At 49.7% G+C, this 25,651-nt stretch overlaps 1 protein-coding gene across 7 annotated transcripts in view; it reads left to right on the top strand.

The window, feature by feature from the left end:
• The window catches only part of Pkig (cAMP-dependent protein kinase inhibitor gamma), an 85,042-nt gene extending 59,457 nt beyond the window's left edge, over positions 1 to 25,585 (top strand). For 4 of the 7 annotated variants that reach the window (XM_047538690.1, XM_047538692.1, XM_047538693.1 and 1 more), the window contains 2 exons: positions 20,806 to 20,979; positions 24,873 to 25,585. In XM_047538690.1, coding sequence (XP_047394646.1) covers positions 20,832 to 20,979; positions 24,873 to 24,952 — 228 coding nt within the window. In that variant the 5' untranslated portion in view covers positions 20,806 to 20,831 and the 3' untranslated portion in view covers positions 24,953 to 25,585. Of the gene's footprint in view, positions 1 to 10,177; positions 10,241 to 16,191; positions 16,495 to 18,820; positions 18,941 to 20,805; positions 20,980 to 24,872 lie in introns of those variants that run through there. The other 3 variants (XM_047538695.1, XM_047538694.1, XM_047538688.1) reach the window with 3 other exon arrangements.
• The last annotated feature ends 66 nt before the right edge of the window (positions 25,586 to 25,651 follow it).

Genomic DNA, 25,651 nt, shown 5'->3' with positions numbered 1-25,651 from the left:
GTTATGTAACATCATACTGAAATTTCACAGGCGTGATTCCATTTACAGGCAGTGTCTTTATAGCATCAGAAAGACAGCTTACCTCTGTGGCCTGATGGGTTTCTTCAGCCTTGTACATAAGCACATGGAGTCGACACAGGACTTATTAGCAACTTTGGGCGTGAAGCTAGCTTTTTTCTCCACCAAGTGTTTGTCATAAAGCTATTTTTACAAAGACCAGGACACATAATAGGAATTTTCATTGTAACGCTGTGTTAGAGGAACCAAAGCAACAAAACCCCACCCAAAGAAATGGAGCACTATCCAGTTTACGGTGAGAAAGGATGGCGCAGGTCCCTTGCATTTGGAAACTGTTCCATTTGGGGCAGTTCAGAGAGCCTGCCTGGAAGCATGACCATCTTGGGTCAGTGTTCATAGTTTTATGATATCTAAATGCTTCTGGCATAAGTTAGTAATTTTAAGTCCAAGGTAACATGATGGCTAGTTTTTTACCTAAAGCACTTCTGTGTATCTGTGAATCTGGTGAATTTTTGCGTTGTCATGTTGGTAGTGAGGGTCCACGGAGATCTTCTCACCCACTCAGGCATCGTGGACCTTACTGGTAAGGACATCAGTTGGCCTACACCTACCCGGGTCTTCTCCATAGCTAAAATTGTCACAAGTGTGCCAGCAAACCTGGGGGTGAGCTCTTCTCTCTGAAGAGCTTGTCGGATCCTTTGTGCTTTTGTGCCTAAATTAAGGACGGTGTGTGGAGAGAGAAGGATTTGTCGCTTTCTGTCTTCAGCTGGCTTGAGAACAGTGTAGCTGTGTCTGGTGTGCAGCTCAGTGAAGATTCCTGCTGGGGCTGAGGAGTGCTTTCCGTTTGTGCGTGTATTCAGCAGGCGTTTCTAGAGCATCTCCTGCGAGCCAGGCACTGCATGCCAGAGCAGAAGTAGCAGACAGTCCTTGCCCTCAGGAAGCTAATGGTCAGTAGATGAGTATCGGTTGCCTTGTTGCAGAGGGGACTGAGGCCAGAAGGCACGCGGGAGATGGCCTGGGTAGGAGAGGGCCAGAGCCGAGGCCTCCGGCCAGGAGCAGATGGGAAAGGCCTGGGGGCTGGAGAGGGCACGTGCTCCTGAGGAACCCCAAGTGCTTCCCTGGGCCGCACAGTGCAGAGCAGGGGCCGTGGCTAGAGTTGAGGGTTCAGGCGGCTACGAATGAGTCGTGGAAAGTCACTGGACAGTCTTACAGGAGAGAGGGGTGAGTAGTGCTTGGGAAGGAAACTCCGATGCCGGTCTGGATAATGGACTGAGTGAATCCTGGCCCTTCCCCTGACTACTCTCCTTACCTCTCTTCCCAGTGCCTCTGCTACTCCTTTCCTTGGACCTTCAAGAAGGCAAAGGTCAGGGCCTGAGAGCAGATAGTGTCCTTGTAGAGGAGAGAGGAGGTGGTGGTAGGTGGGATGGTAGAGGCATCCCACGTAAAGCAGAGAGTACTGGTGGCTTTGGAAAGTCATTTCACCCTGCGAGCATCATCTGTTGAAGAGGAGAGGAAGCATTACCTCTTCCCCTTGCCTTCCACCGTAGTCATTTTACATGTCCAATTGAGGCTTCCAGAGGAAGCTCTGCCTTTCTTGCCACGAAATGATTTGCTGAAACCCTTGAGAAGATAGTGGAGCCCTCTCACTGTACCCTTGTCCCCTGTGACACGGAGATGAGGAAGTCTTAGCCTTGGGTCAGTGTGTCGCCTGTCCTCCTTGCAGCCTCTAGTGAGCAGACTGAGGTGGGAGGATGGTGACACTGACAGGATCAGGCGTGTGCTTGGCCACGCCCACAGGCAGAAGAGCATCTAGAACTACTGTTTATTTAAACCATATGCCAAGCATTAAGTAGTTTTAAATCTCCTTAAGTTTAGTCTTATGAAGTACATATGTATTATCTTATAGATAATTTTTATAGATGAGGAAACTGAGTTCAAGACTTGAGATGCTTGCTCATGGTGACACAGTTAGGAAGAAGCAGGAGAACCGGAGTCCAGAGCCTGTCCTCTGACCATTGCCATCCTACTGGTGCTCCTGCAGACCTTTCAGACAGCATGGAGGCCACTGAGAGATCATGGGGGACAACTCCTGTGTTCTCTTCCAAAGTTTGAAAGGCCAACAGACCAGTCATACCTGATCTGGAACAATCATGGAACCAGCATGTCCATTTAGCATTTCCATAGTCAGTTCTTTTCTCCAAGTGCATTAAATAAAGGAGCTACCTTCCCACTGTGGGCAAACTGCTTGACAGCAAGGAATGTGCTCGTCCGTGTCCCTGGTCATTGTCTTCTCACCTGAGCAAAGAGAGCAGGCCGTGCACACAGGGGAAGCCTGTTGAAAGTCTCTCCCTGAGCAGGCTGCCTCCTGCTCTAACCTGGCCTGCACATGAAGGTGTTCATGAGGAGCCTTGGCCATGAGGAGAGCTGCTTTAAGAGGAGCCAGTGAAGCCAGTGGAGAGAGCAGAGGTGAGAGCCCTGCCTGACTGCACATTCTTCCCAGGCCCAGTCTTGAAAGGACCAAGACTGTTCACAGCAAGCCCTTCAAGAATCTTCCCGGTAGAATCAATGTGATCAGAATGTCTGTGTCGCCCACAGTGGTCCACAGATTCAATGTGCTCCCATCAAAAATCCAGTGGCATTTCTCGCAGAAGTAGAAAAAAATCCTAAGATTCATATGGAACCATAACAGACACTGACTAACAAAGCAGTCTTGAGCAAGAAGAACAAAGTTGGAGACATCTCTGATTTTAAACTAGGGTGATAAGGAAACTAGTAATCAAAATAGTATGGTATCAGCATAAAACAGAGTTCAGTGGAACAGAATAAAAAGTTCAGAAATAAACTCATGCATGTATGATCAACTAAATCTTTAACAAAGATGTCAGAAATACACAATGGGAGAAAAGACAGTCCCTTCAGTAAGTGGGAACACTGGATATCCACACACACAAAACACATTAAATCCTAATCTTATGTTACACAAAAATTAACTGAGAATAAATTAAAAATTTAAGATCTCAAACCATAAAATTCCTAGGAGAAAACACAAGGGAAATCTCCATGACATTGTCTTGACAATGATTTTTTCGGGATATGGCACCAAAAGTGCAGGCAAAAATAAATAAATAAAAGACTCTATCAAACTGGAACGTTTCTACATAGGAAAGGAAATGATCAAGAAAATGAAGGGCAACTGGCCTAAGAGAAAATATTTGCAAACCATATACCCAAAGGTGTTTAATATCCCAGATATATAAGGAACTTATATAATTCAATAGCAAAAGTAACTCAGCTAAAAATGGGAAAGGACTTGAGTAAATGGTTTTCTAAGGAAGACAGCAGGTATATGAAGGGGCACTCAACATCATTAATCACCAGGAAAATACAAATTGAAAGCACAATGAGGTGTCACCTCGCACCTACTAGTCTTTGTTATCTTTAAAAAAAATCAAAAGCTAGGCTGGGCGGATGGTGCACACCTGTAATCCCAGCAACTCAGGAGGCTGAGGCAGGAGGATCATGAGTTCAAAGGCAGCCTCAGTAATTTAGCAAGGCACTAAGCAACTCAGTGAGACCCTGTCTCTAAATAAAATACACAAAAGGCCTGGGGATGTGGCTCAGTGGTTGAGTGCCCCTGAGTTCAATCCCTGGTACCCCCGCCCCCAATCAAAAGCTAAGCATTAAGGAAAGAGGGAAGAGCACCCTTAGCCATTGTTGGTGGGAAAGTAAATGAATATAGCCATTATGGAAAACAGTGTTGAGCTTCCTCAGAAAATTAAAACTGCAACCTGTGATTCAGCAATTCTACTTCTGGGTATTTATTTAAAAGAAATAAACTCGCTGTCTTAAAGCTGTATCACTGTGGACACAGCTCAGTGGTAGAGCACTTGCCCAGCATTATGAGACTCTGGGTTCAATCCCAGCACCACCACAAAGGAAAAAAGCCAGACCTCGAAGAGATACCTGCACTCCCATGTTCACTGCAGTGTCAGTCACAATAATGAGAATATGCAAACAACAACCTAAGTGTCCATCAACAGGTGAGTGGATACAGAAGATGTTGTTTTTTAAAAAAGGAAACCCTGCCATTTATACCAACATGGATGGACCTGGAGGACATTATCCTAAGTGAGAAAAGCTAGAAAGAGAAATACTGCACGATTTCACTTCTGTAGAATCTAAAGAAGACACTCAGGTAGAGAAGGGCTGGGGGAGGGTGACATGGGACAATACGGTCTAAAGGTAGAAACCTGCAGTTATAAGATGAATGAATTCTGGACACCTAATGTAGTGTGGTGCCATAGTTAATAATAACATATTGTGTACTTGAAATTTGCTGAGAATATTAATCTGAAGTATTCTCACATGAAAAAAAAGTAGCTGTGAGGTGATGGATATGTTAATTAACTTGATTGTGGTAATCATTTCAGTGTGTACACATATCAAACATCATGCCTTGAATATATAAAATTTTTACTTGTAAATTATAACTTAGTGAATCTGAAAAAATTTTAAAAATCTACCCGTTTCACTGGAAGCCATTAATCAAAGCCTGCGCTGTTGTGTCAGCCCAAAAGATATGTTTGTAGTTTTTGCACGTAAATAAACACTAAGTGCCTTTATGCCAAACCAGGGGCTGGACTTATACATGCAGTGTCTAAATAGGTAGCTCGTGCTACCTATTATCCTAGTTTTTCACTGAGTAGAAATGAAGGCTCTTGGAAATGACCAACATACCAAAGCTGGAAAGGGGCACAACCAAGTTTCACTAGCCTTTTTTTTTTTCTTTTTTTCTTTTTTTTTTTTTAGCTCCACAACTTTTATTTTTTTAACAACACCCAAACTGCTTCTCAAATTTCACCTTCACTTTTTCAGTGATAATAGCTACTACGTTTTATTGTGCATCTTTTCTGAGCCAGGTGTTATGTGTTTATTATTTCTGATTCTGATACAACCTTGCAAGAATTATTGTTCCCATTCCACAGATGAAGAACTTGAGGTTCTGGGAGCTCAGGAATCTTCTTTTTTTTTTTTTTTTTTTTTTTTTTTTTTTTGCAGTGCTGGGGATCGAACCCAGGGCCTTGTGCTTGTGAGGCAAGCGCTCTACCAGCTGAGCTATGTCCCCAGCCCCAGGAATCTTGCCTTAACTAAATAGTGGGGCCTGGATTTCCACTGCTTCATCTGAGACCAGAGTGGGCTTTCAATTCTTCCTCTCTCCTTCCTCTATTCCTTACCTCTCCAGGTTCTTAGAAGGAAACATCTAAACAGAAAAAAAAAAAAAAATGCAGTATTTTCTTTAATCTCACAACAGTCCCATGAGTTGGGGATTATTGGTGTCTCTATTTTACAAATGAAGAAACTGAGGCTCAGAGACATGCAGTGATTTGCTCAGCATCACACAGTTAGTAATTAACGGAGCCGTGATGCAAACAGCCTCTGATTCACAGTTCACTCCACTCCCACACCCTTTCAGCTCCACCTCCTTCAGTTGGGGTAGAATCTCCAGCCTGTATTTCTTTCTCTGAGTTCTAATAGTCCCAGGATGTGGGGGACATTTCCAGCTCTTTTCAATGTCCCTCTTATGGTCTACTCTGCCTCCAGCACCTCTGCTAAGATTCCTCTCCTCTGTTGGCAGAGCAAGGTTCTCACTGGCAGGAAGCTGCCTTGAGGTTAGAATTCCCCAGCTGCTTATCAGTAAGGCCTTTGGGCCTTGCCCTACAGTAGCTTCCCAAGCCACCAGGCTCACATGCTGTTCTGACTCAGGGCCCCTGGGACTCCCCTGGATGCAGATGTTTGCAGTGAGTAGGATGCAGCTATCAGCTCTAGGACTGTTTTTCTGGCCAAGGCTTGTGTAGGAGGGCAAACCTTCTGTTCCAGCCTCTGTGGGAGAGTACCAGGGTCATATGCAGCCTAGAACTGGGGTTTTAAGCAGGGGTTTATGGGTAAGCATTAAGAATTCAAGGGTGCCCATAATTACAGGGGCACCTGTAATTTCCAGGCAAAGTGTCCCTAACTTTTCTCAGATTCTTCAATATGCCTGTAACCTCTGAAGTTTCAGAATCAGAGCCCAAAGTGTTGTAGGCTACTGTATCCTCTTGGACACCCCCAGATGCCAGGCTCTTGAGAGACCACGCAAGGCCTCTGGGTCTTTCTGTTTAGTGGTGAACTGAGGTAAGTTACCTAATGTTACTGAAGCTTACAGCAGTCCCACGGGATGACCCAAAGTCCAGCCATGAAATTGCACCACGCAGCCCCTGTATCATCTAACTGAACGTACCGGGCTCTGAATGTAATATGAGCTTTCTGGTTTTTGAGTCCAGAGAGGGGCCACTGTGGGTGGCGGGAGTGGCGCTGAGAGCTGCAAAGCAGTCTGGCTTGCTGCCGCCAGGCCCCACGCAGTGCCCTGCATGTGCTGCTCATTTAGTCCTCACAGTGCCCTGTAAGCCTGAGGCTGTTGTTTTACACACGGGGAAACTGAGGCATGGAGAGCTTGAGTAACTCACCAGAGATGATCCCAGCCAGAGTCATTCAGTGGTGTCTGACTCAAGCACAGAGCTTAACCTCCAAGCTCTCGGATGAAGTTAAGGACAGTTTTAAGAAAAACTAAAGCATAAGAAGCATGGAGCTGTTTGGTGTAGGACATACAGCCCTATATTGTGACAATGGAGGGCATTGCTGTGGTGTCACAGCTGGCACAAAAGGTCATGTTGTGAAATCATTAAGGAGGGTTGTGGGTAATACGTTAACACACTAGTGCAGTCCATGAGAAGAACGTTTCTCCATCATACTCGGACAAGCGTCTTTCACCTTTATTGAGAGAGCTCACATAGCAGTTCAGTGGCCTTCGCTATTTTCAGATTGTACGTTCATCGCCACAGTCCACTGCAGCATGTTTTCATGACTCACAGAGAAACCTGCCTCCTAGCCGTCACCTTGAACCCGCACCCCTCCCCAGTCCGAGGCGGCCACCAGTCCACCTTCTGGCTCCAGATGAGGCTTTGACACCTACAGGAAAATAGTGCGACTCCTGATGCTCAAGGGCCTCATTCCCTGGGCATAATTAGACAAATGAAATCTGACTGTAATGTATTTTATAAATGGATTTATTAGCTTAGAAGCTATAAGCTTATCTCCGATATGCCTTAATTTGAGGTTGACATAGGCTAAAGGCAAGTTTTTTTCAGAGTAATTTCCACTTGTTAATGTCTCTCGTCAAGCTGGCTCTGCTCAGCAAGTAGTTGTAAGACGATGCCCGTTTCTACATTGGCATCAGAACCAGTGGCTCTTCTTTCTGTCACCTGAATCCTGGCGTGGGTTCTTGCTCTGTCTTCCGGCAGGTGTTGATGTGAAGGCATTCACCCACCACTCTTGAAATTCAGGCAACAGCACATGAAGGATCCTGTGGGTCACTTGGAGGACACAAAACTGCACCCTCTCTTGAGCTCTTCCATGTTAGCAAACCCACTGTATGTCCTCCTGACTCATCGATTCCTCCATCCTTGTAGAAAACACTTCCTAGGGGCTGGGGAGGTAGCTCAGCTGGTAGAGTGCTTGCCTTGCAAGCACAAGGCTCTGGGTTCGATCCCTGGTACTGCAAAAAAAAAAAAAAAAAAAAAAAAAGAAAATACTTCCTGGGCACCATACGCCAGGCAGTGTGTGAAGTGCTCCGAGCCACTCTGAAAGCGTCTCCAGGTTACACAGTGCGGCCCTTATTCCACCAGGGTGGGAGTAGCCATCTGAGATGAGAGAAACCACAGTGGGAAGGATCTGGTAACAGGACAGTCCTCTGATAAGGTGCACCAGAGGCAGTGTCATGCACTTCAGGGCAAAGCCATCTCCAGAATGCACCACCCTAAAGAAGGAATGAGCAGATGCAAGTTCAAATCTTGATTCAAGCATTAACCAGTTAGAGATCGTGGGTGCTCCACACCACTTTCTGAGCCCTGGACTCCCCACTTTGAGGCTTAAACAATGCATTTCCTCTAAAAAGTACCTTCAAGGTCATGGCTGAAAATGGTACCTGCTTAGTAACATGGAAAGAATGATTGACAGAATGAAGGAAAGTTTTATAATTTTCAGTGGTAGAGCATAACTAGCAGGTCAGCCAACTAGACCTCTTTCTTTTCCTGTCAGGACCCTCCTGCCACTGCAGCCACTTTGAGCTCACCTTTTCCAAGGGCTTCCGCTTCCTCTGATCCTATGGAGACAATATTGCCTTGGAGGCCTTGGGCCTAATAGCCAGCCACTCCTTCACTTTGAATCCAGGTTCCAGTTCATTCTAGCTACGTGTAAAATGGGTCTAATCTACAGAGCCACTATGTAGCTTAAATAAGGTGATACATGAAAAGCGTCTGTCACCAGATTAAGTATATACACCCTATAAATGTAGCCAATCCTACTTTATTTTGTTTTTCTAAAATTTTAAATAATTCATAGTAATTTTTATTTTTATTGCTATTGCTATTTGTGTGGTCAGGAGCCAGAACTCAGATTGTGTGTGTGTGTGTGTGTGTGTGTGTGTGTTTTGTTTTGTTGTAGTGTTGGGGATCATATCCAGGGCCTCATTCATGTTAGGCAAATGCTTGACCACCAAGCTACACCCCTGGCCCTCAGATGGTTATTTTAATCATTGGGAGAGTGCTGTAGTTCTTAAATTCTTATTTTCTTGGCCAATTGGTTGACAGGTTCATTCATTCATTCATAGACTTATTTTTATTGAACTTTTAGAAGTATTGGCTGGCAGTTTTGTGAAGACTCAGGAGGGTAGTGACTGAACCAAGGGCTTAGGAATCTTATGTAATCTGTGTTAACATGGGCCAAAGGTACAGGTGACATTTGTGGGTCTGCTTGAGTAGTGACAGTCCCTTACTTGAAACATTGCTATTCCAAGATCCAAGGGAGGTGATTATTTTATTAATTAATTATTTGTTTAATTTTTAAATTTTATTTATTCTGTTCAGTTGTATATGACAGTAGAATATATTTATGCATTTTAATTACTTCTTTATGTGGTATTTTTAGGATTCTGAACCCTACTTCTGCCTGGAAGTAGAAAGAATAGGAGAACTTCAACTCAACACAGAAATGTCCCCACCCATTCTGGCACTGCCCTTGGGCACACAATGTCTGGGCCTATTAGACCCCCTCACTGCTTCTGAGGGGTCACTCACTGTACACTAGAAAGAAGCCTCTGAGAACTGGCACGAAGGGAAGCTTTGAAGGGTTCAGCTGGAAATGCCCGTGAAGGGTAAATCAAAACCAGAGCAAAACCCGAAGGTGCTCTGTTCCCCAGGTCCCTGCAACATCAGTCCTCTTGCCCCTCTCCCCTGCTTGCTGTTTCCCAGTCCTGTGGCCTCCGTGTTCACCTTATGGACGCCACACATGTCCTGCGTGGCTCCCCACTCACTTCCTTCAGGTCTCTGCACCAGTGTCACCATGGTCTATTAGAGAGACTCTCTGTCCTCTCAGTGGAAAATCCCCCTCTCCTGTCTTGTCCTCTGTTTAAGTCAGCTGTTTCATCACTCTGACCAACAGACTTGACAAGAACAATGTAGAAGAGGAAAAGTTTATTTTGGCTATATCAGAAGTCTCAGTGCATAGACTGCCAACTCTGTAACTCTGGCTTGGAGGTTGTGCAGAACAGCACAGCAGAAGGCATGGTGAAGGAAAGCAGTTCAAACATGGCAGTCAGGAAGTGGTGAGAGGTCCACTCACCAGTGACAAAATATAAACCCCAAAGACATGCCCCCAGTGAACTACCTCCTCCAGCCGCACCCTACCTGCCTGTAGTCGCCACCTAATGAATCCACGTTATTGGATTAATCCACTGATTAGGTTACGACTTTCATAGTCTAATAATTTCATCTCCAAAAATTCTTGCATTTTCTCACACATGAACTTTAGGGGGAAACCACATATCCAAACCATAACATTCCACCTCTCTCCCCCGAAAGCTCATGCTTATCTCACAATTTAATATACATTTCATTCATTTCCAGGAGTCCCCATGGTCTTTAACAGTTCCAGCATTACCCAAAAGTCCCAAGTGCAAAGTCTCCTGAGACTCAAGGCAAACTCAAAGCAAGAGTCCCTATAAAAATCAAAAGGAAGTTATATATATCCAGTATATATTGGCACAGAGTAAACATTTCCATTCCAGGGAGCAATAGGGGCACAAAATGAAGGGACGGGACCAAAGCAAGACTGAAATCCAGCAGGGCAAGTAAGTCCTATGGCTCCGCATCCATCACCTGGGGCACATGGCATCGTGATGTTCTTTCCCACAGGCTTGTGTAACTCCGCCCCCCTGGCCTTGCTGTTTGTAGCCCACATGACCTCTCTCTCTGCTTGTTTCCTGCTCCATTCCTGCAGTTTTCCTTAGCTGCCATCGATGGTACTGGCATCTCTTAATCTCAGGGGTCTCCATCACAGCTTCAGCTTCCTTCTCACATCCTCATATAAAGCCCTCTCAGGGGCCACCCCCAGGGACTCCTACACTGCTACACTTGGCCTGGCCTTCTAGGCCTTCCTTTGAAATCTCAGTGGAGGCCTCCATGACCACCTAACTCCAGCATTCTGCATTCCTGCAGAACCAGCACCATGTGGTTGACACCAAGGTCTGCCACCATCTCGAGCAGTAGCCAAGACTCCTGGAACCACAGCTGCAGCAACCTCTGAATGCTGGAGTGGCTAAGCATGGTAAAACTACCCCTAGTAGCAGGGTGCCCCCCCTGGTCTTTTCTCAAAGGAATTTTTACTTTTACATTCTTGAGCCTAAAATGGGTGTGGTCTTGTCAATTCCTGAGATGCCCTTTTTCTTTCCTTTTTCTTTAGTGGCTGAGATCTCTTTAACAGCCACACCTTTTTTAGCCACAGTTTTACTTACACTGTTTTTGGTACCCAGGAATGCTTCACCACTGAGCTACATTACATACCCAATCCTTTTTATTTTTTATTTTGAGACAAGATCTCACTAAGTTGCTTAGGGCCTCGCCAAGTTGCTGGGGCTTTCCTTGAACTTGTAGTCTTGCCTCTGCCTCCTGAGTTGCTGAGATTACAAGTGTGTGCCACCACGCCTGACTTCACATGCACTTTTTTGGCCACACTGCAAGTTTTCAGATCTATCTGCCCTGCTTTCTGTTCCTGACTATCACAGTAAAGTTGGCTAAAAACCACCAGCAATATTCCTGCCACTGTGTGAATGCTATGCTAACTTGAAATTTCTTCTGCCAGAATAATTACTCCATCACCTTTAAATTCAACCTCACACAAAGTCTCAGAACACAGACAAAATGTAAATAGGCTTTTTTGCTAGAAAGTAATATTAATAGCCCCTAGTCCAATTTCCAATAGGGTCGGTCCTCTTTCTCTGAAACCCATGAGCTCAGTCTTTACTGTCCACCAAGCTTTTTAAGATTTTTGAAGTTTTTAAAGATTTATATACAAAACACTGAAGTGGTCTTTCTCATAAGCTGCGTGGGTTGTGTTACTCTCCCTTCAGTAACAGGCTGACAAGAGTTGTGGTCCTGAGCTAGTGTCTCACACACACCCGTCCCCACCTGTCATTAAAAGAACCACTGGAAGAAGTTACATGTCCCATCACACCACCTGTGAAGAGTTAGAATTTTTGAGTTGATCTCCCTCACTAGGCCATGAATTTTCCTTAAGGACTTGGCTTATAGCCATGATATCTGTCCCAAGCCTGGTACTGATTGGGTGATCAGTAAAATTTTGTTGAATGAATTAATATTAAAGAAATAATATGTACTTTTTGTTCTCCACACTACATTTTGGGGATGCTTTTTATAGAATTCTAGAGGAACTAGAGAGGAAGCCCTGAGATGGAAGTAACTAGAGATTGCTCTAGTTATCCACTGCCACATAACACGTTGCCCCCATGGTATAAAACAAGAGCAGTAGTTGACTCTCTCTTAGTTTCTGTGGGTTAGGAGTTTGGGCACAGCTGGGTAATTCTGGCTTGAATCTCTCATGCAATCACAGTTAGAGCAGCGAGGGCCTAGCCAGGCTGGCCAGCTGTGTCCCTCTCCAAGCCGGCTCAGGCCTTCTCTGCGTGGTCACCTAGTTGTATGGTCACCTAGGGGCTAGTTGGGGCTTCCTCACAGCATGGCAGCCTCAGATTTCCAATATGCAACTGAACCTCCACAGGCAGGTGTCCCACAGGAGAGTCAGGTGGAAGCTTCACTTTAGAAGCCACGCAGCAGCACTCACGTTGCTTTTTATTTGTTAGAAATTAGTCAGGGTCTGGCCTGTAGTTCAGTGGTAGAGTATTGTCCTAGCATGTTCAGGGCCCTGGCACCAATCCCTAGTACCCAGGGGAAAAAAGAACAAGCTATATTAAGTCCAGCTCGTTCAAGAAGATTCAAATTAGCCTCCACTCTTGACAGGAGGAGGAACAATTTTATAGAGATGTTTCAAAGCCACCACAGAGATGGCAGTTTAACCCTTCGTTCATACTTGAACCCCTGAGGTTGGAGGGGAAGAACCTTGTCCTGTGGCACTCGGCCTGGCTAGAGCTCAGCCTGGCCCCTGGGCTTCTGGCAGGCCCACTTGGAAGTGATCTCATGTTCCCTTCCTGCCCCTCCCTTCACAATAGATGAAGGCCACTCTCTGGAAACTGCTTTGTAGGGAGTCCCCACCAAACTTAGATAACGTGTGAAATGGCAGCAGATCTGAGGAGACCCAGCATGCCTGGCCACCAGGCAGTAGTCCAGTGGCACTCCTCCTCGTTCCGGAGACCTCCACAGAAGCACACTGTCGTGGAGGAAAGTTTGTGTCATGGTTCAGTCCCCAGCCCTATATAAAATAACAACCTGTCCTGCCACAGGAGATAGCTGAGCTGAGAGTTTTAAAATGTGTACCTCGAAATAATTGTTTTATTGCTGTGAAGTTCGATTCCAAAAACTAGAATTTGATGGCACAATTCATAGACTGAACCTAGCATCACCAGGTTTACTCCAACTGCAAATCCAGTGTGGAATTTTGCATCAGTGAGCAAAATGCCTTTGTGTTTTTGTTTTTGTTGTTGTTGTCATCTTTGTTTTTTCTTTTTGCCAACATTGTAGAATGTTTTCTAGGGACTTCCTTGCTTCCTTGCCCTTTCTTCAGAGATGTCTTATGAGGCTGTAGACTGTGGGGAAAGAACGGCAGATGGGGGAAAGTACATGTTTTAACAAGCCCTTGCTAGATGCCCGACACCACGCCAGCTCAGCCCCGTGCTTTGTAGCCTAAGAGGACGGTCTTAGTCCCGCTCCACACTTGGGGTGTGCAACCTCAACAAGCTGCTGAGCTCCCTGAGCCTCAGCGGCCTCTTCTATGAAACAGCAGTAATGATACTTTCTGTTTTGTCGTGTTAGTGTAAAATTAAAAGAGAGAATGGCTGTAAGATGCTCGGCACAGCCTGGCATGGAGTAGGCCTCCATAGAGGTGGGTTCTCCCTAACCCCACAGCCACAGTTAAGGCAGTTGTCAGCACCCCCACTTCACGAGCTGCATCAGTGGTCAGGTGAGTTGCCCAGCAGCCCTGGGCTGCAGCTGTGGGGATGGAAGTCAAGACTCTAAAGCCCTTACTGTGTCCACCCCGTTAGCCTCCTTGACCTGCAGCAGTGGTGGACAGAGGAACTCTGGAGGCCTCAGGCCCTGCCAGTGCTAGAGCCAGGAACATTTGAAGACCCAGCCGGATTTCTCTGTATCCACCAGGCTTTGCAGAGAGCAGGATGGTAGAGAATGTTGGAGGCAGGAGTAGTCTAGAGGCCTTGAGGTCAGGAATTAAATTAGGTATAGTCGGGTGTGGTGCTGCACACTGTGATCATGGCAGTTCAGGAGGCTGAGGCAGGAGGCGAGCCTCTTGTTTGAGTCCAGCCTCAGCAACTAAGCGAGGGCCTAAGCAACTTAGCAAGACCTTTTTTCAAAATGAATGAAGAGTGCTGGGGATATGACTCAGTGGTTAAGTGTTCCTGGGTTCAGTCTATTTATTACCTAAATAAATATATAAATAAATAACTGTTTGCAGAATTAAAGAGAGACCAGTATGGACAGATCAAAATGGGCCAAGAAGAAAGGAAATGAGAGGAAAGAGTAGAGGGAGGTAGGGCCAGATCAGCGTGGGGCTTCCGGGGCTGGCTTAAGGGGTTTAGAGTTTGCTCAGCGTGGAGTAGAAGAGCGTCAGCGGTTGAATGAAGCAGGGGTATCACATGGCCCCATTTCTGTTGAGAACACGGTTCTGGCACTGTGTCACTGAGGGTGAGAGAAGCAGGACCGCAATGAGGGGCTCTGCGGGCCCGGTGGTACCCATGGAGGGGAGAGGGGGCAGATCCTAGCTCTGTTTTCCAAGTAGGAACGACAGGACCTGGTGACAGACTGAATTGTATGTGGGTGGTGGATCCAAGTCCCAGCTCCAGCAGCCTGGGCGGCCGGCGGTGCCTTCGCTGAGCTGGGGGCGGGCTGGAGCAGGGAAGGCTGGGGCTTGACAGGTGGAGCTGATGACGTAGCCCAGCGCCACACAGCGGGGGCTGTGAGCCACAAATCCAGAGTCTTGAGAGAGTCTTGGGGTCCTCGGGGGTCACCAGCAGACACTAGGGGAAGGATAAGAACCCCCAGGAGCCCACAGGGGACAGGACTGTGGTCCTGGGGGAGGGGCTCTGACAGGAAGGTCCCAAGAGGAGGAGGCAGCTGGGTAGCAACCAGAGAGGCTGGAGGGAGGCCAGAGGGTGTGGTGTCTGGTAGCCTTTTGAGAAGAAGTCAGTCAGAAGGGGACAGACAGGTGGCTATGGGGCCTGGCAATGTGGAAGCCGCCAAGAACCTTGTCTGACTCTGGCCCCCGACTTCCCTTCCCACCACACTGCCCCCCAAAGCAGCACTCACCACCACCTGCCCGGCCTGCCTGCGGGACTCTGGGCCTTCGAGGTGTGGAGGCCAGAGCCCAGCTGGCTGCCTCACCCATGGCCACTCTTTGAATGGGCATCAGGCCCTGCACTGGCAGGAGACAGCCTCCTCTCTGGTGGTGCTATGCTGCATGTGTCCCTAGGGCACTGGAAAGCGCTTTGGTCCCAGCTGCCAGCAAGCGGAACATGGCAGCAGCCAGCAGCCCTGCCCACCCTGGCTACTCGAGTGCGCTCATTTGGGCCCTGCTTCTTCCGCCCCTCGCAGTACCTCTTTGGTTCTGACCTCCTGTCCCAGAAAAAAGCCACAGCTCTTTTTGAATTTGGGGAAGGCTGGTTCAGTAGACCCTGGTGTCACCCTTGGGTGTCACAGCCTGTTCTTCCTCAGAGAAACCTTATAGAGCATTTGCCCATTCAGAGGAGGCCTCTGTCACAGGACCAAGTCTCCCTCCTGTGCTGTGTCCTCTGCAAAAGTCTGCTTGCTTTTTCTATGGTTTCTGCAAATATTTAACTAAAAAAAAACAGGAAATGACCTTTGAAGTATATTTGGAAAACAATTTGAAAGTGTAATGGAATCTGCCTGAGCAGTGTGGACTACTCGCTCAGGCTTGGAACAGACCATGTAGCTCTTGGCAGAGTCCGGGGTCGCTTCAGTTTACAAAGCTGGGGAGAATAGTAGAGCCCAAGGGAACAGTGGCTTCCTGTGGGGAAGCCTGACATGCCAGAGTGAGCACCTGCAGGCCCCGGAGAGCGGGGGTGCAGGACACCGTACCTTCCCTCCTATCCTGGGCCTTCAGTCAGATGCCCCACCGGCATCCTGACCCCACAAAGGCCCCCTCCTCCTGGGGATGAGGAAGAGAGAGCTGGCTTTCTCAGCAGTCTGGGGGGCTCAAGCTGAGGTGGAAGGTATCAGCCTCATCGGCTCTGGTCTCTGCCTGGATTGGCCCCTGGCTCTCACTCCACCTTTTCTGTCATTTTAACTCAAAGCCACCTCCTCAAGGAGGCCTTCCCTGACTATGCCACCTTTAACCAAACCGTCCAGGAGCAGAGAACCCGCTCCTGCCCTTCCGCGGCACGTGTCATAATCTCCCTGATGGATTAATTTACTTGTTCTATGCCACCTTCTGGCATCAGATTGCACGTGTCTTGTTTGGTCTCTGGAGTGTACCTCACACTTGGCACAGTGCCTGGCATGCAGACAATGCTAGTGACAATGAATGAATGAAACGTCAGGGCTGGAGGAGACTTAAAGCTCACACTCAGTCTTCCTCATTCAGATGCAGGGAAGGAAGCTGGGCGAGGGGGGTCTCAGCAGCGGGAGGCACTGAGAAGGACCTGTAGGGTCTGGCCTCAGTTGCCTCTTTAGCAGAGAACAGAATGACACATCAGAAGGACAGTTTGACCAGTCACTCACCCTCAAGCGGCCCAGGCTACTGTTTTGTTAATCCGTGTTACAATCCACCTACCTCTTCGGACTCCGGAAGATCGTTGTCTCCTGGAATCTCTTGAGCCACAGGCATTGCTTTGCCCCAGGTCGCTGAGGGGAAGGGAGTTGTCCAGGTCTCCCAACTGGTAAACAGGTGAGTAACACAGACTGAAGGAACAGCTCCTGTTGGTCACCCTCATGTCACAAGTAAACCCGTATAAAACGCCATGGATGGGAATACCATGAAACAGAGCTCTCCCACACGTCTGATGGGAACAGCTGTGCTTTGCAGCTGTCTGTTTATAACCCAGGTGTTGCCCTGTGACCACGTGGAGAGGCGGTTAGGCCTGGAGGGCCCTGCCTTGTGAATGGGGTTAGATGCCCCTTTGAAAGGCTTGATGGGGAGTGCTTCTTTTGTCACTTCCTCCTGCCTCTGCCATGCAAGGGCACAGTGTTCCTCCCCTCTGGAGACCCAGCAATCAAGGCAGCATCTTGGAAGTAGAGCACAGCCCTCAAAAGATGCCAGCATCTTGATCTTGGGCTTCCCAGCCTACAGAACTGTGAGAAAGAAATACCTATTCTGTTTGCGTGTGTGTGTGTGTGTGTGTGTGTGTGTGTGTGTGTGTTTTGGTACCAAGGATTTGAACCCACAGGTACTTAACCACTAAGCCACATCCTATCCTTTTTTGTATTTTATTTAGAGATGGAGTTTTGCTGAGTTGCTTAGGACCTCACTAAATTGCTGAGGCTGGCTTTGAACTCTCAATCCTCCTGCCTCAGTCTCCCGAGCTGCTGGGATGACAGGCATGTGCCACCAGGCCTGGCTGAAATTCCTGTTCTTTATAAATTACCCAACCTCAGATATTTTGTTATAGGGGCACAAAATGGACCAAGAAAGGACTTTTTAAAAGTCCATCATTAGGGAAGAAATGAAATTGGTCTATGGCAGAGAGACAACAAAATATCATGTAGCCAATAGAAAGACCAATCTAGTTTTTTAAGGACTTTGGGTTTGTTTCCAGTGTTTTGATATAATCATGATTACAGTGGTTTCAAGGTAATTTGAGATTGTTTCTAAGACATATCTTTAATTGAGAAAAGCAAGATGGAAAATAAAATTTTGTTTTCTATAAAAGAAAAAGGAAGGGAAGGAAAGCAGGAGGGAATTTGGATATTGCATAGCCTGTCTCTGGAAGGACCCAAGAAAGTGCTTGCCTTGGGGAGGGCGTCAGGGTAGGCTGGGAGGGTTCTGGATACTTGTCTTTCCTCTCGTACCTCTTGAGCTGTGCGCCACATTCACACATAGTCAAAAATTATTTGGGGACTGAGGTTGTAATGGTAGAGCACTTGCCTAGCGTGTGTGAGGAGGTCCTGGGTTTAGTCTCTCCAGATCCACAAAAATAAATAAATAAATAAATTGATTGACTGATTTACAATTACATGAGTGCTTTTATTTAAAAATTTAAATATAAAAGATTTAAAAATCACTCATGTAAATATTAATTTATGTGATTGTATAATTGAGATTTTTTTCATTTGACAATATATGTGAACATTTCCTCGTATCTTTAAAAAATATTGCTGGGCATGGTGGCGCATAATCCCAGTAGCTCAAAAGCCTGAGGCAGGATTGAACATTCAAGGCCAGCCTCAGCAACTTATCAGGTCCCTAAGTAACTTAGTGAGACCCTGTCTCAATAAGGGCTGAGGATGTGGCTCAATGGTTGAGCACCCCTGGGTTTAATCCCTATTACAAAAAAAAAAAAATCACTAACATCATAGTACCTGAATGGTACTTCGTTTGAATATAAATTAGCATATTTATATATTTCTTCATCGTCCATTTAGTTGTTCTGCTATTTTAAATAATACTACAATGAACATATTTGTACATTTATTTTCATGCACAATTTGAATTGTTTTCTTATAATAAATGATTATAAACTGACTTAGTGGCTCAAGGATATGAAGAAGTTTGGGGTTTCTTGATTCCTGTCATTAAGCCACTAAGAAGTCCTTGGTGGTTTATACTCTGAATGACAGGATTTGAGAATGACCTTTGCTTTGTGCGAGGCCCTGAATTTCAGCCCCAGCACCACCAAACCAAACCAAACCCCAGAAAGGAGAAGGACCATTTACTGGCACAGCGTCCCACTCTGCGGATTCTTTCTTCTATTTTCCCATTTGCTGTTGTCTTTACCCAGCAGAGTGTGAGCCCAGAACAGAGCGTGGGAGAGCCGTGAGATGATGTGCAGGCACTTTGGAGTGGCGGGCTGGCTCCGTGGACCTGTTCCAGGACTGGGCCTTGAGCTTGTCCCAGTGCCCTCTCCCTGCCGGATGGCAGCTTTCTGCCCTGGGCAGCGTGTAAGGTCAGGTAGGGCAAGGGCAAGGGCAAAGCCCAAGGTGTCTGTGGCAGAGTGAGGCCAGCCTTTTAGATGAGCCTGTAACGCCACCCCACAGTGTCACATCTTGGAGATAGCAGAACAGCAGCATGGCACACTGGGGGAGTCTTCCATCACTCCCAGAGGCAGAGAGGGTGATGGATGCATGGATGGATAGACAGCCAAGATGGAATCTCGAGAACAGCTGCTCTTCCCCAGGTACTGTGTGGAGGATGCGGGTTGCTGCGTGGAGCAGCTGGAGCACAGCTGCTGGGACTGGGCCTGTCACTGTCTGTGGTGAAAAACTTCCTGGGGACAGAGTGGCCTGCCAGGGTCAGACCCTTCCCATGAGCAGCAGGTACAAAGGAAGGAGAGCCTAGGCCCCTGGGTCTGCCTGAGACCCTTCCCAGTCAGGCTTGTATACTTAACTGAGAGCACTATGCCAGCCATTAAGTGGGGCCCACAAAGCGTAAATGCCTGGTGACATTACCTGTGCTGTCATTAGCATCATCCCCATAATTCATGCTGGTTGTTATTGCTGTTGTTATTGCAACGGGCCATTCTGATCTGAACCTTCGAGCACTTTCCCTAGAGGGAGAGGGCTGGAGTGAAACTGTGACCTACGGAAGCAACTGCCCCTGGGAATTCCTTTAGCTGAGCTCCACCCGGGACAGCGCTCAGAGCAGCGAAGAAAGGCATGCAGGGTGCGCCATCTTCTGGAGAGAGGGGGAATCGCCCTACACAGAATTTTGGCCCTGCCTTTCTTTTACAGGTGGGGAACCAGAGGCCCAGAGAGGGCTGGGGTCTTTGTTCCAGAGAATAGACAATAAAACACAGTGTCTACTATGATCCCGAAATAATTTTGTTTCTTTGGAGGCATGTTTCAAACCCAGGGCCTGAGCTTGCTAGGCGGGCGCTCTGCCTCTGAGCTCCATCCCCAGCCCCCCAAATGCCTCTTAAACTTGTGTAGCTCTTCTTTACACCTGAGATTCTCTTCTTTTCACTCCCTAGGCTGTTCTTGACCACCAGGGCTGCTACTCCCCACTCAGTAGTAACAGTTTCTACTCTCACGTCTTCCCTCCCTTCCTGCCCCATCTCTCTTCTGAGCGCCAGCCCCTTTGGCCCTTGTGCCTGCGCATCCTCTCCCCTGGGAGGGCTCACAGGTAATACAGGGTTAGCATGGCCAGCGGGAGCTCCCAGCCTCAGCCGCCTCCACTCCACAGATGCTCTTTGTTGTTCCCTAGTTGGTAATCCCCGCTGCGTCACTTACATATGCATGTGAAACCTAAGTTCCCCGTCAAACAATAAGTATTATTGATTTGACCTCCAATTTACACCTCAAGTCTACCTCGCCACCACCATGCGCCACCACCGTCCTGTACCTGAACTCCACGCAAGTCTCCTCACTTCGTCCCTTCCGGGCCCAGCTCCAGCGAGAACCCCGAGTCATCTTTGAAAATGCAGAGCTAAGCCTTCATAACCTGGCCCAGACTCCTCAGGGCCCCCATTCCAGATGTGGTCTGACCCTGCCCGCCCCAGTAGTGTCCTCTGTCCGCTGCCCCACCCTTCTCCAGCTGGCTGGCTCTGCTCTTCAGCCCAACACCCTCCTTCCTCAGCCTCTACTGCTGCTCCCTTCTCTGAATCGCTCTCCCCACTCACTCTTCATCTAAGTGCTTGCTCACCCTTGGGTCTCAGCTAAAATGTCACTTTGCCAACTCCAGCCTTGCTCAGGCCCTGGCAGCCACTTCAGCATCCTGCGTTCTCCCTTGCCGTCCTGATGTAGGTGCCAGGTCGTTTGATGCTGCCTCTGGTAGAGGGCAGGGACCATGGCCAACTTGTTTGCTGCTACATCGGCAGCACCTAGCCAGTGCCTGGCACATGATATTGATAAACGTGTGTTTACCAGTAAGTGTCCTTAGAATAGACTGTTCTTTGAGATGGTGGTGGTGGTTGTCTGGGTGTGGGGTTACAGGTGGCTGATTTTGTTCTTTGTGATTTTTGGTGCTTTCTGCTCTGTCTGCAGTGACCAAGGCAGTAGCTGCCATTTTGTTTCACCTCTGCCCTCCTGCCCCCTGTCCCCACAGGCCTGAGGAGCAATGCAACAGGCGTGATGGAGGTCGAGTCCTCCTACTCGGACTTCATCTCCTGTGACCGGACGGGCCGTCGGAACGCTGTCCCTGACATCCAGGGCGACTCGGAGGCTGTGAGCGTGCGGAAGCTGGCTGCAGACATGGGCGAGCTGGCACTGGAAGGGGCAGGTCAGAGCCAGTGGTCCTGGCAGGGGAGAGGGCTGCACTCGTGTCGTAGACTGCCCTCTTCCTCAGAGAAGCAGCTGCATTCCAATCGGGCCTGGCTCCAGGTCAGCGGCAGAGAGACCGGCCACTCTCTGGGTTGGCAGGTGCCAGCATCTCAGGCCCCAGGGACTCTGGCCAGGCATCCAGGACACTTCTCCCTCTCCCCAGGCCACTCATAGGTCCTGTCACTTCTCCTCCAAGGTACATCCCAGCTCCTTCCACTGGGCCCTGGCCACTCCCTACCCTTTCCAGCCTCTCTGTACCCCCTCCTCCCCCCCCCCCCAGCCTGCCACTGCAGCCAGCAGGGGTCCTTCTAACCATCCTCACCCTACAACCTGTTCCTCCCCTCTCCTGGTGCCGGGGCTGCTGTCCTCTACGCTTGGGTCCAAGCTCAGATGGCAGATGCTCTAAGAGGCTCCCCTGACAGCTAAGGCCTCCCTCCCCAGCCATGTGACTCCTAACTCTCAGACAAGGTCTCATTTGTTGTCGGAGCTCTGGGACAGCAGGGACCTGTTCTGTCTGGCACATAGCAGGTGCCTTTAACCACAGGCCAAGGAAGCCCAGAGGAAAGGTCACATATACCATTCACATATGGCCTGGGACACCGCACTCCCTCTGCTTCTCCCTCCGTCTTCCCAGAGAACCCTGCTCGGCTCAGGTCCACCTGTTTGCTCTGGGCCCTTCTGGGAAGCCTGCCCTGGCCCCTGCCCTGGCCAGGGCCCATTCCCTGTGAGAAAGGCTTCCATAGCACCTCCTGAGGCCGAGGTCATGTCTGTCACATCACTTCGCACGCGGCATTGGAGCTTTGGGCATTTGTACCCACCTCCCTGGGGCAACAGGATGGTCAGGAGGAACCTGCTGGCTGCAGGGGCAGGAGTGGGAACAGGGAGGCAGGGAGGCAGCCATACCGGCCTTGCTCTGTAGAGCCCCAGCGTAGAGTTCTTGGTCCTTGCTGCCCAGAAGTGACCTATAAGGACTAAACAGTGGGCAGGAACCCAACTCTCATGTTATAGTAGGGCAAACTGAGGCCCAGAGGAGTTGGGTGGCCTGCTCAGGGTCACCCGTAAGTTAATATAGTTAGCACTTTGAAAGTCTTTGTACCTCAAGTGAGAGCCCTGGACCCCTGCGGCCGGAACCCCCCGCCTCCTGGGTGAAGGTCTGCGGCTCTCCCTCGTGGTGTAGCCCCGACGCCTTACCCAGTGTGGACACCGCCTCAGCTGCCACCCTGTGCCCCTCTGCAGCCTCGGTTCTCATTTCCTGCCTCGTGGGCAGCCTGTCATCCCAGCAGAGCGCAGTACTGTCGTTTTCAAAACCGCCCCATCTGCTCCCCTGTCTAGTTCTTCCTTCCTCCCCTGCGGCTGCTTCCCATTTTGGAGACACCTGCTCTGCTGAGAGGCCTTGCCCGACCACATCCACCTCAGAGGGAGGCCCCTCTCGTCCGCCTGTCTCCTTAGACCCCTCACCACAGTCCCCACCCCCCGACACACACCGGACCAAGCTGCTCCAGCGTGTCTGTCGAGTGCCCTTGGTGCCTGGCAGTGGTCAGCACGTGGGACATGCTTACTCAATAGCTGCTCAGTGCCAACTGAATGGACAGTATGCTCAACTGTCATCCTGGGCACGTTGCCAGGGGCTCCCTAAAGGCTTCTTTGTCCTCCCCCTCAGCTCTGATAGATTTCGTCTCCCTCTGCCCCCGCCCCCCATTCCAGCCATTGCAGCTGCTCTTCCATGCACCAGGTCCTTCTAACATGCTCTGCACCGCCTGACTCAGAATCCTCGAAGTGTCTGGGTCCTCTAAGTGTATGACATTTGCCTACCAGAGTGGCTGGCCTTCGAGAAGGAGACAGGGCAAAACAGTGTGAGAACATGAAGCACTCACAGTGGAGTCAGGCAAGAGGGCTGCCAAGGCCCCTACAGGAGGCCTACGGTGAGCAGCAGCATCAGGCAGGTCTGGACTGAGCTCAGGCTGGCTGCTCACAGAGTCAGAGGTCAGGGCTCCAAGTGCTGCCGAGAGGTTCTGACCCAACAGGCCTGTGCTGGGACCAAGCCTCCCCTGCTTAAAGCTTCCAGGAGGCTACTGTGCACCAGGGCTGGGAAGGAGCCGCAGGCCTGGCTGCCCAGCTCCCGAGTCTGGGCCTGCTCACGTGTGTCAACCCAGGCAGCAGCTGTGACGGACCTCCCGGCTCTCCTGGTATTTCCTCGCCTTGCCTAACGATAAGAGGGACAGCAGGCCCGCGTGGAGAAGCCACTGCCTGCCCTCCGTGGAGAGCGTCTCTGGTCCTGTTCTGAAGCTGCTCCTGAGGGAAGCCAAGGGTGCTAGTGAACAGGAAGTGCTGAAGAGCCTTCTCCTGTTCAGGGTGCCCAGGCTGGCGCAGAGGAAGCAACCAGTGGTTGAGCCAGTCCCACTCCCAGGTGCCAGATGGCCAAGGACAGCCCTAGCCCCTGTGGTCTGAGTGGAAGTGGCACCATCCTCGCTTTATAGGTCAGCAGGCAAACTTTGTCAGGTCCCACAGCAAAGGAATAGCAGAGCAGAGACCACTGGGGGATTTACAGTCCCACTCGCCAGGGCGGGAAGCTCAGGGCCAGATAAGGTGTCATGTGGTAGAAATGTCACCCGAAGTGCAGTCTAGTTGGTCAGGCTTCTGGAGGCCAGAGGGGCCTTGAAGGGCCAGTCCTTTGTTAGGTCCTATCACAGGATGCAGGGAACCTGGGGCAGAGGTCAGAACTGGCTAGACAGCCACCTTCTGCCCACACAGTCACCGCCTAACGAGCACTCACGTCCTAAGGCTGCTATGAGGGCAGTGTGAGGTCATGCCGGCATGTGGCCTTCGTGAACTCTAGAGCACACTGCTCATTAGGAGGGGTAAAGCTTCACTAGCTCTGGCAACACGCAGGCACCCTCCGCCACTGACCCCGGGCAAGTCAGCGTGCCTGTCTGAGCGCGTTTTTTCACGTTTCATAAGCCTGATTGTACCTCCGGGTTGCGGCGTGGCTGTGGGGAAGTGCCTGCAGTCCGCAGACCCCAGGACTCAGTACAGAGTGGCGGGTCTCCTTAGTCACAGGTGGCGCTTAGCCTGAGTGGGATGTGTGTCTGGCAGGCCTAGATTTGCATACAGGCCCTTAGTGAGCTTGGAGGCACCTGGTGACCGAAGGCACAGAGGATCGCTGGGGCTGGAGGTGGAGCTCAGTGGGGGAGGACTTGCCTAACATGCCAGGGGCCCTGCTGGGGGGACATGAGACTGGAGGGGCTGGGAGTGAACCGAGGGTTCTCACCTGCACGCTGGTCATGGGGGAGCTGGGGGACCTGCCCATCCCACTTTCCACAGTGGGACTCAAAAGCAGCTGGGAGTCAGGAGACCCAGCTCACACCCCTCCTCACCCCGCAAGTGACTTCTTAGGCGGCTGCTGCCCTCAGCCCCACCCCCAGCCTAGGTTGCTAGCTGGACGGGGTGAGGGCGGGCTGGAGGTCGCCAGCAGTGTGATGCACACCAGGATGTGCCATTGGCTCCTCAGCCGGCCTGGTCAGTGGCTTCGGGAGGTCTCCGGCTTGCCAAGCGTGCCCCTGCTCACCCCTGGGAAACTGCACGGTGCATCCACCCTCAGCGGCTTTCCGCCCGAGCCCTTAGCACTGGTCCACAATCCTGGTCTCTAACTGACTTGAGTCCACTGGTGATGCATTTCCAGGTGAGAAGTAAGATGTCGCAGAGCAGGCCCAAGTTCCCTTTGGCCACCACCACCTCATCCTGCTCCACAGGCTAGCCGCTGTTGTCAGCTTGGCCGGCCCTTCAGGTCCCCTTCTGTGCTTTCCATGTGTGTAAAAGTGCCCAAGAAAATACTCTTCCTTCTCTCCTTGTCAGAGGGCCAGGCGGAGGCCAGTACCGCAGACAAGGAGGCCGGCAAGCCACCTGAAAGCAGCGACGGGACCGCCTCACCTTGAGAGAGCCTGCTGTCCCCTCCGGAACCAACCCTGGCACTGGTCCAACCTCTTCTCTGAGCCCATGTCCCAGGTCAGACAGGCCGGCCTGAGAGGCCCCTCCGAGGCCTCCGTGGCCCCTACTCTGGGAAAGCCCTCTGCCCGCCCTCCTGGGCTCCACATGTCCCCCTCCTCTCTGAGCCCAGGCACATCTGAAGATGCTGTAACCACGGGGTGTTATTATTCAGCTGGCACTAGGCGTGGGCCAGGCCCTGCCTACCTGGGAGCAGCCAACGTGGGCACACTTCTTTCATGGGTGGCCTGGACAGGGACTGTATCCCACCCAGCAACCCCTCCTGTCACCCCCTGCCTTCTCGGTCAAGACCTTCTTACCCTTTTGTAAAAAACACTTTTAAACTTTTTAAAAACTTCAGACCTTTTTCAGCAGAGAGGAAGGGAGCTGACAATCACTGCACATTTTTGGAGCCACTTTAAGCTCAACTGACCATCTACGCAGCTCTGGGCTTCCTGTGTGGAGCTTCACAGATCTGGTTTTAGGGAAGAGATTTTGGCTCAAGACTAAATGAGCAATTCTTTGCCCTTTTTATTAAGATAAGTGACACTTAGACCCCAGGAAATAAATGATGATTTGTGTGACTGGTTTCAGGTTCTTTCTCCTTTAAACAGCAAAAGCAGGGCTGGGCTTTGTTTTCCGGGGTCTGC

The sequence above is a fragment of the Sciurus carolinensis genome, chromosome 2 (genome assembly GCF_902686445.1).
Source record: "Sciurus carolinensis chromosome 2, mSciCar1.2, whole genome shotgun sequence".
Classification (NCBI taxonomy): domain Eukaryota; kingdom Metazoa; phylum Chordata; class Mammalia; order Rodentia; family Sciuridae; genus Sciurus; species Sciurus carolinensis.
The sequence above is the reverse complement of the archived record's forward strand: the minus strand, read 5'-3'. Positions and strand labels throughout refer to the sequence as shown.